This window comes from Lasioglossum baleicum, chromosome 1 (genome assembly GCF_051020765.1).
Source record: "Lasioglossum baleicum chromosome 1, iyLasBale1, whole genome shotgun sequence".
Lineage (NCBI taxonomy): Eukaryota > Metazoa > Arthropoda > Insecta > Hymenoptera > Halictidae > Lasioglossum > Lasioglossum baleicum.
The window spans coordinates 17,904,616-17,914,899 of record NC_134929.1 but is presented as its reverse complement, the minus strand read 5'-3'; the positions used below and the strand labels follow the sequence as shown (position 1 = coordinate 17,914,899).

The 10,284-nt window shown below is 50.0% G+C and overlaps 1 protein-coding gene across 5 annotated transcripts in view; it reads right to left on the bottom strand.

The window, feature by feature from the left end:
* Positions 1-429: 429 nt before the first annotated feature.
* Positions 430-10,284, bottom strand: part of Osp (myosin phosphatase Rho interacting protein outspread) — a 223,592-nt gene continuing 213,737 nt past the window's right edge. The window contains exons 11-17 of one of the 5 annotated variants that reach the window (XM_076422932.1): positions 9,094-10,052; positions 8,863-9,019; positions 5,988-8,792; positions 5,521-5,809; positions 4,412-4,844; positions 2,876-3,031; positions 430-2,439 (exon numbers count right to left, since the gene is read on the bottom strand). In XM_076422932.1, the coding sequence (XP_076279047.1) occupies positions 2,291-2,439; positions 2,876-3,031; positions 4,412-4,844; positions 5,521-5,809; positions 5,988-8,792; positions 8,863-9,019; positions 9,094-10,052 (4,948 nt within the window). In that variant the 3' untranslated portion in view covers positions 430-2,290. The remainder of the gene's footprint in view (positions 2,440-2,875; positions 3,032-4,411; positions 4,845-5,520; positions 5,810-5,987; positions 8,793-8,862; positions 9,020-9,093; positions 10,053-10,284) is intronic. The other 4 variants (XM_076422939.1, XM_076422936.1, XM_076422942.1 and 1 more) reach the window with 4 other exon arrangements.

The following is a 10,284-nucleotide window of genomic DNA, read 5'->3' as shown; positions in this document are numbered from 1 at the left end:
CGCTTCTTTATTACATTGTCTTTATTTATTCATTGTAGATTCATATATAAAATGTACACCGAAATGATGATAAGATTGTCGGTGTCCATGCCGCAGATTTAATAACAATTAAGTGGGTTCTGTTTCCTGCTAAAGATGATGTAGGTTCTGTTCCATGCTAAAGATGATGTAGGACCTGTTCGAGGCTAAACATGATGCGCTGACAAAAGTGGCACGGCCAATCCCCGTGCATGATCACTCTCATATACTCTCTGCTAGTACCTTGATGTCCTCAAATGTTTCTAACATGGCCACTGCTTTAAATTGCACGTGCCCAGTTTTGCCATAAATGCATAAAATCGGCAGTCTAATAATAAACGACCTCAAACGTAAGGTTTGCATAAAAAAAGAGGATTTAAAGATGGAATGTTCACGTCAATGGTTACTATATTTTATTTCAAACGTTGTTATAAATTATAATACAAATACAATAAGTATAATCGTAATATATTATAAATGTTAAACAATCCTGAGTAATTACTCTACATAAAGAGATAATGAACCGTATTGTTATCGATTATTCTTCATACGTTTTTTTTTGTTTGCGCCCGCGTGATGCTGGACGTCATCAACGCCAGTACGGCGGCAATGACATATATATAATATAGAATACAATAATAACATATAATATAAACAATCCACTTTCATATGGAAGGGGTTAATTCCTAGGCTATTTATACTTTGTTCCTTAGAATCGAAACGTCATAAACTATACAGTATTTAACATGAAAAAAATGATCGCGATCTTCCGAACACTAAAAACATGTACACAATGAGAGAAATGCGATAATACACAGTGCAACGTGACAACGCCGTAATATTTAATATATGTGCAGAATCTATACATAACAAGAGCGAAACAAGCGTAAAAATACTTTCTTTCGATCCTCGAAACAACGAGACAGAGAAGACGAAGAAGAAGAAGAACGAGGGAAAACGAACTAGAAGAAGAGAAAGATAAAATATAGTTTGAAAATAGACGAAATAATTCCTGTCAATTGTCCTCTAGCTGCGAAGAGAAAACGAAAAACGACTTTACAAAACAAATTGGGGTAGAGAAATGCAGCCGCGATCAACCGTGTCAACAAATCTGAAAATAATATCAAAAGCCTCCCTAGAAGACGATCATTCGAGCCGTCGCCTTTCAAATTAGCCCCCCCATGGAGTCACTACATAGATGGCGAACGGATCCTGTAATTGCACGAAATCGTTCCGAAAAAATAATATAAACCTTTGACGAACTATTTTGCGTTCACACCGATACACGTATACGCCCTACATTGCGTTTGCTATCACGACACTTGTACACATGACTCGTTTGGTACAGTGGAACGCCGATTGCTTCCGGTTCTTCAGGATTGCTCAGAGATTCTTGTATTTAAGATTTCCAAAATTCTTCTTTCTTCTTAAATAAATATCTTTCTGTCGTGAATTTTCTTGGTCTAGGGCGTTCCACTGTACCTTCCTCGCTGACTTCCGGCCGTTTCCGATTCCGTCTGCGAACGGTTTCCATTGTACGAACAAACGAAGAGAGTGCGACTGTTTATGCGGACGAGTTAGCTGGATCGTGTTGAACGAGTAAAGAGCACCAAGTTAGAATTTGTACCTCGAATAGACAAATGATGAACGACGTTTCTAGAGCAAATGAACGGAACCGGAAATGGCCGACAGCGGAGTAATGCCCGAGAAAAACGCGCGTCACTCGGGGCGATCACTAATCACGTTCCTACGGAAAAAAAACTCGCGTATCAAAGTCTAAATGCATATCAAACGGCGTCCGTTTTGTACGGCAGCCTTGTAAACGTGCTTAGCAAAAGTTCCAGTGGTAAAAAACGGGTCCTCCGGAAATAGGGGGGAGAGAAACAGAAAAAAAATGGGTGACCATTCCGTCGTGAAGACGAAGACAAAGACGCCGGATAGAACCTCAAAGAAAAACGTCAGCTAACGTCGGGACCCGAGCCTCGTTCCGGCTATTGTATCATGTTTACCTGATAAACATACTCAATATTGTCTAACAACGACGAGCCCGGTCCCGAGTGTGCTTAATTGACACGAGCTAGGCTAGCAGGTCTGTCGTTTCATCCCGGAAGCCGTGGCAGTGACGAGTGGATGATGTTTCAGATGACGACGATATCGTTTGAAGACGCGAACGAGCAACCGGTCTAGCACCATGGTTGAATGACAGGGCGCAGAATCTTGGTAGCTATGAAGATTGGACACGAGTAGCAAAGAACCGGATGGAAGCTGTGGGTTAGAGTTCAAAACGTTTCTTCCTCTCGGCGACCATTCCCACCGCTGGCAGTGGGGGGTGGAGCGGGTGATGGTAACTCGGCGTAGGTGTGGGGGGCAAGCTACGACAACTTCGGCTGGACCACCTCACTGCTGGAGACCTCATCAGCTCTGCAAAGAGAATCGGATCAATGTTATGTGGCTTTGATCGGCTGAGCCGTTCATATCAAGCTTAGAAACCGCGCGAACACCGAGAGACAATAGAGCCAATCCCTTAGACATAGTAGACGTTCAAGTAGCAAAGTGAACACCGGCAAAAGCACGAAACCCTGAGACGCGTAGAAGAGCGAGTACCTGAGAGAAGGAGGATTAGAAGTTGCATTACTAGCTGTTACTAAACTCTAAATGGAAAAGCGGGCGGAGTTAGTCCCAAGCTACTTCGAGCGACCAGAAGCCTCGGAGATTATTCTACAGAAGTTGGAAGCGTGCAAAGAGCTCGGCGAAAGAAGGATTGCGACGCGTGACGCGATCTTTGGCGACGATCTTGAGAACACTGTGATCCCGGGATCACAGTCCCGTGTGATTTTGTCAATGAAACTGAACGGACCTGCAACGGAGAGAGCTGGGGGTTCCGGGGTGAGGCGGGACGAGCGAGGATCGTCGGCACGGAGGCTGAATGCCTCCGGGTGACGCTGCCTTTCAGCTTGCTTGCTGTCCTGCCACCGGTTGCCAGCGCCGCCGACTCGCGCCTCTGCTGTGCCACCTTTTGTGTGAAATAATTGCCGACATACGATTACCAGGATTGCACCGTTTGCCTCCCCCTCGACTGTCTTCTCTTATGCTCGTGTCACAAATGAAGGTTCATGTCGCATCAGGGAAGGACGTGGCTTGTATGAACCTAGACGGGTCTCTGGTTAGCACCTAGAAACTGTGCAGCTGTAATTCGATCGCTGTAGACAAAGTGGAATTGATTGGCTGCTCAAGGACACTCCTTCCCGTTACGTTAGGCTGTCCAGGATCCAAGATCTTGCTATTATAGCTTGGTTCGGCGGATCTGGTGGACACTTACCCTGTGTTAGATCATCCACAGATGATCGAGTGAATTCTTAAGAGCCGATCAATTTTGTATAAATAGTTAGAGAGAGAAATCGTTTCTTTGGTTCACACACTGCCACGTCCTTGAAACAATTCGTGGACGATACGGTTCAGAACAGAGGACTCGAACCGTTTTCTTATACACCTAAGGATGTTCCCAACAGTTTAAATGACGTTACTCCTACAGGTATAGTTGCATCATCGATGCGGATAGTCAGTGCCGCGCGCGAGCATTGCGATTGTATAACAGGTTGCAAAAATAGGTTCTCGGTAAAAAGTGTCAAAAAGGTGTATCAGAATATTGCGTATAAAAAATGGTCACGGTATATCGATATTGGAGAGAGAGTTTCGTATCCGCGCGTACGCGCGCGCACACTGACTACCTTTTGATATTATGCGTACAGCGGGTCGCGTGGATTAAACATTCAACGAGTACAGGAAATCACATTCATCGCAAGGCAGGGTTACTGTTGCGTTACCGTTGCATACCGTTAATAGTATATGTCTCCGGTTAGTTAGCTTGCTTATCAGGCGGATTGTGAATCGGCCCGCAGGTTTTGGACGCGAACGAGATAGGAAGAGAGATTATTGCACAACGATACGGTTACAATGTCAGTCGCGGGTACATTCGGTTAGGTCAGTCGACGGTCGATCGTTGTCGAAGCGGTTAATATCCGAAACGAAAGCACCCGGTTAGTCTCGGTTATCGTCGTCTCGGTTCGCGATCAGCGAGGATCGCGAAGAGACGAGTCGTCGAACGGTTTCGCGGTTAATATTAGAAACAAAAGGACGAAGGCCAATCCTGGGATAGACTCTGGACATGCTGGAGGTCCGAGGCAATCCTCGCGTCTACAACCAAATAGTACCACGAGAGCGAGAGAAGCAATGAATCGACGCGTCCGTCGAGAGCAGAGGTGTGGCGGGCGCAAGACAGTACACGGGCTTTTACAAGAAAGCGATAGAGGCGAATTCCAAGGGAGGATCGATCGATCCCCGCCACCCACGGTCCGATCACCGGGTGTGTGTCCGGTTCATCTGTCTTCTGTACCTTGATACTGATGGGGCAATCCGCTCCTGGGCCTTAAGCTGTCCCATAGTGGCGATGCGAGACCGTTACGCTCCTGACTCTTTTGCCCTAAGCTCACCTCTTTCCTATCGTGCGACGGAACGCCAGAACTACTCCCCGGCCTAACCAAGTTACTCGAGTACGGCAATGAAACCGACTTTATCCGCTCGAGCTTGTAGGAGAACGCGGCGGCCGGCTTGTCCGCGGCCAGGTGCTTATGCAACGTCGACACCGAGGAGCTTTTCGCCCTTTCGTTGTTTCTTTCGGTTAGCCGTTGCTGCTCCTCGCAGCTACTCGACCGTGTCACCGGCTCCTGACCGCCCCGGACACGAAGCGGAGAGTAAACCGCGGAGCAGTTCTGCGACGGTGATTTCGACGCCGCGCCGGACGTGTCGCGAACGACGGCATCCCCATGCTGTTAGTGGAGAATCGAAAATAATATATGTGTCAGTGCGGCTGATGGGGGGTTAAATTGGACGTAGGTCGGGTGACGTGTCCCCCGGGGAACGCGGACAATTACACGTTATGGTACTTGGTCGACAAGCTTCGGTACACTCGCAAGATCTGGTCGAAAAGCGACCGGACTCTGTCAGTTTCCTCGCGACGAAAACAGTTCATCTCTGCGAACAATTCGAATGATTAAAACCTCGAATACATACTTGTTAAACATAGGATCAGGTGTACCCAAACTTACTGGAGACAGCGTAGGTACAGTAAAACCTTCGCGACTGTTAAGTGATTTCGGGTTACGTGCCAAAGAATCAACCCTCTACAGGTTGTCGAGTGCCCACCATCTTCTTTGAGACCCCTAATCAGCGGTGAGTCAATGATCGAAACGGAAATGAACGAAGCTTGCGCACACAAAAGCTTTGCTGTACCTAGGTGCATCTTGTTATCGTCTATATATACAGGAGTGTCAGTTTGTCTGTCGTGATCTAAAAGCTACGCTTGGAAACGTCCGGAAAGCTGTTTGAGGGGGCGGGGGTAGAACACCATAATATGTAATTGCGGCAGCGTTAATCATTTAGTATACATTTTGTTAACCACATCTACGTTGCGATCGGGACACGTGTGCAGCCAGACTGGTTTACCTTCAATTGTTGCAGTCTGTGAATCTCTTCCCTCGGCTCGGCTATCTCGTTCTCTCGGCTTCTTAACATCTGCATCTTATCGTTCACGCCGGTGTCGTTCGTCTCCAATACCAAGTGTGCTCTTAACTGTTTGTTCCGCACGTCCAGTTGCATGATGTGCTGCTGCGCTTGGGCCAGCTGCTTCGTCAAGGAACCTACCTTCTCCTCCAGAGCCGCGGACTCCACACACTTCGAAGAGTACTTGGCGGAGAGAGAGAGAATCTCTTGCTTGATCTCTTCCATTTCTTCCCTGAAGATCGACAAGGGACCATTAATAATCTTTCTATGCAAAACTATAGTCTACTTGGCATGTCGAGCTCTCAAAAGATTCGCTTGTAACTTCTCACACCCATTTCACTTTCGTTTACTACCCTGTCAAGTCATTGGTTATTTGCAGTACTATTAGGAGGATAGACAAAACGGCTTACTCGTGTTCCTTATGCAGCACACCGATATCCTCCCTGGCCTGCACCTGTTTAATAAATTCCTGCTTGAATTTCGCGATCTCTTTCTGCACCTCGTGCTCGTGGGCTTTCCTCATGACATCCAGAGCCGCCAGAGTAGCCTGGGTCTCTTCCGACAACGCTTGCTCCTTCTCCACCCTGAGACTCTCCAGCTCCTGTCGATGCTTCTCCTCCATCTCCGAGATGATCCTTCTATGAGAATTCTCCATAGCCAACAGACCCTTCTCGCAGAGTGCTCGCAGCTGTTTGATCTCCTCTTTGTACCTCTTGCGTGTCTCTGCGTCAGTATCTAACTCTGCGCTCATAGACCTTTGATAGGCGGCTCTGAGTTCGTTCACGTGAGCGGAATGCTCAGAGTCCATCGCGTTCAGCCTGTGCTCGAGCTTCCTGGCCTTCTCTCTGAGATTGGCCGCTTCGTGTTCGTACTGGGACGTCAGCGACTGCCTCTGATTATCCAGTTCGCCTTTGATGTCCATCAGATCTATCTCCTGGTTCCTCTTGAGCGTCTCCAGCTCCTCGTGATGGTCCGCGGTGATCCTCTTGATCGTCTCCTGCAGCTGATCGCACTGCTTGCACGCTACGCTGTTCATGTGGTCCCGTAGTCTCTTGATCTGCTCGCGCAGTTGCGAACACTTCTCGCAGACGCTGGACCAGTCGTTCGCCGCTGATTTCGGCGACCAGCAACTGACCTTCTCGCCGTCTTTGCCGCGAACGCGCTTGGCCAAGTTGATCAGATCCTCCTCCAGATAGAACAGACTCTGGCTGACGTTCTTCAACTGCTCCTTCGAGCCCCGCTTCCCCGAGATCCTCTCCTCGCATTCCTTGCTAAACTGCTGATAAAGGTAACTGTACTCCGCGTCGAGGATCGGATTGCTCTGGAACTCGCAGTCGTCCCCAAGCAGACACGACAGGTGCTCGTCGTTTCGGATTAGACTAGATACGAAAGTCTCGCCGGGGAAGGTGATCAAGGGCCGCGCGTTCTCCTGGAGCAGCCCGATCCTGGCGTCAATTAAAGCTTTGTGCGCGATCACATCCGCGTAGTCGTTCAACAGCTGCCGAGACTCGTACTTGGTTTCCACGCTGGTCATATTCTTTTTCATTAGCCGGAGATACTCCTCGTAGGTCTCCGACAGCTCGCGAGTGGAGATCTCCATCTCTTGTCTGAGTCTAGCCTGCGCCGCATCGATCCAGGACTCCAGAGTGATGTTGTCTGCTGCCTCGAAGGTGAGGCAGGCGTCGGTGATGCTGGTGATGTTCTGCTCGTACATCTGTCCACAGCGCATGATCACATGGGACACCTCGGACTGCACCAACTCCTTACTCACGGTCTCCTGAGCCAACGCCCAGGCCTCCCTGATCCGTCGATCCTCCAACAGCTTCTTGTTCGAGCCAGAGACCGTCTTGCCAAGATCCTCTTGCTCGGACATGCTCAGCGTCTCGATGGCTAGCGCCTCCGCAAGCTGTCTCAGCTTCGTTTCCTTATATCTCCTTACGATTTCGTTCACCTCCCGTTGCTTTTGCAGCAGGAAGTTAAGGCTCTCCGTTCGAGCTGTAGAGACCTCCTTCGTGGCCTCGGTCGCTGGTGCACCGCCGACCAGTACTAACTTATTCGCTAACACTTTAGTAAGATACTGAATGTAACTGGTGTTTTGGTAGGTTTTGGGCTTAGTTCCGTGAATCTTACGCATTAGGCTTGAGGCAAGCTGACTAGTTTCGACCAGTTCACTGAGAACGGCACTCCTGTCGAACGTCCGGCCGATCGCGCACCTGATCTGCCTCAGAACGACGAACTCGAACGCCACCCGCTCCGCGATCAGCTTCGCCTTCTCCCGGTCGTCCAGCTGGCTGTTCTGCGCGAGCGCCTGCCGTCTTGCCGCGAGTTCGCTCAGCTTATCCTTAAGTATAGTCTCTAGCCTAGATACCACTACCCCTACTGACTCGGTCGCTTGAGCGCTAGCTTGGCTTTTCTTACATTCTAAACACGAGTCCAGGATGTCGTTCACCTCGCGCAAACACTTCTCCGCCTTGTCCTCCGCTTGGGTCGAGCCCAGACACTTCTCCAGCCGTCTCTTCGACTTAGACACTACGCGCTCCAGCTTTCTCAGCCTGGCGATGATCTCCAAGGATACCTCACTGGTGGAAGACGCGCTAACCTCGCTGCATTCGCTGCTATCCTTCTCCGCGTCGCTCGCCATGTTTTCAGCAACGTTCGCCACCTTGGTCTCCAACGTACTGAGCCTGATCAGCACCTTCATCGGCTCGGAGCTCGTCGCGCTGTCCAACGACTTTCTGCGCAACCTGGAGCGATCGAAGTTCTTGCTCCTCTTCTCTTTCTTTGGATTAGGACTCGACTCCTTCGAGCCGGTTGCACCGATGCTCTTCCCCCGCTCGATCGCGCAGATCTTGTTCTCCAGGTCCTGCAACTTGTCCTCCATCTCCTGCGAGATCTGAAAGGACTCGCGACCCTTCAGCGACAATGACCGCCTCTTATCTCTGGCCTCCGCCTTCGTCAGCTTCTGCTTCAACGTCCTCACTTGCTTCTCACTGGCGGCCAGCTTGTTCGTTAGATCCTGAATCCTGGCAGCCATCAGTTGAGCCTGCGCCTGGTTCGTTTCACTGACGCTAGCTGCATCTTGCTTATGCGCGAAGATCTCCAGCTCCAACGCGTCCTGCATCGCGTGAGCCTCGCGCAGCTCCTTCCGCATCGCACGAATCTCTAGAATTGCCTTCTCGAAGCGGCTACGGAGTTCGTCGTACTCCTCCATGATTCTGTGAAGCACAAGAAACGTATTAGCGCATGTCAACGTATAGGTTTTGTTTACCTAAGGAATTTAATTACCTCTCTTTGTCAAGAGAATTCAAGTCTAGATCCAACTCGATGTTCGTCAGGTCGCTCAGCGAGTCGAAGCTCCTCCCACGCTCCCTCGAAGCAGACAGCCCACCCTTTTCCTCGAGTTCTCTGACCTTGGTGTATAGACGCTCGTTCTCCTCGATTCCTGGATCAAGAAAAACCAATTGAACCGCACTATTCATCTGGCAGCATTCTTCTGGTTTCTTCCGATTCACTTACCTTGCGACAACCGATCGCTCAAAGAAGCAATCTCGGTCTGAAGATGCTCCACCGTTCTATGACTCGACGCTAGTTCTTTCGTAAGCATCTCGCAGCGTTCGCTGGTCTCCCGAAGGATCGCCTCGGTCTCCAGCAGCTTGCAGTCGAGCACCTCTTTGTCCCTCGTGTACATCTTCTTCATCTTCTCCAGGTCCTCCAAGTCTTTGTTCCTCTGTTGTTCCGTCCTCTGTATGGTGTTCAACAACTCGTCCACCTGTTTCTCCCTGATGGAAGCTTCGGCCTTCTGCTGTCTCAGCCTGGACAGCTCCTTCTCTGCGTTGGCGACGTCGGTCCTCGCGGCGTTCAGCTGTGACTTCAGGCTCTCGATCTCGTTCTCCTGACGCTCGACAATGACTAGTAGCGTGCTGGGGTGATTCGACTGGTTCTGGTCCAGCTGATCGCGCAACAGGGAAACCTGGTTCTCGAGCAGCTCGACGATCAACGGGCTGTCGTTCGCGCTGGATAGACAGCTGTTGCTCTGCATGTGCCCGTTCGTCTGCTCCTCGTCCTCGCCCAGCTCGCAGCAAGCCATCATCAGGTCTTCGGATCTTACGCTGTCCAGCGTGCTCCTCCTCGAGCTGGGCGGCGAGCTGCGACTCCTCTTGTACACTCTGGACCTCGAACTAGACCTCGACCGAGCTTTCACTCGGGACAACGCGGTTCTGGTTAGAGGCGGCGACGGGGGTAGCTCGGACCACTCGTGATTTGCCGAGTCCGACCAACTCGAACCCTTCAATCCACCTGGCCAGTCCCCGTTCCTCACCAATGGCGGGGACACCGGCACCTCGGACCAGTCCCCGGACTCCCTTCTTCCGCCTTCGGACGCGGTCCTGTACTCCTCATCCGAGGAGAACAACACTGATCGAGGTGTCACCGACGTGGAGGGGACCACCGAGTCTCGCTCGCGGTCTGTCAAGGATCTGTGACACATAAACGAGTTTTACAGAAATTCCTATAGTTTGAAACGCTAGCCTGTGGATATTGATGGCGACAGAAGCTTGCTATACCACTATTTTTTAAACTTTTTTATAAATTCTGCAGTCTGCGGTTAAGGATTTTGTTGTACTAGATCCTTGAACAGCGATTGCAAGGTGTCCTACATTTTCAGGACATTCGATACGATTTATAATATGTAGGCAGAGGATCGTTGTG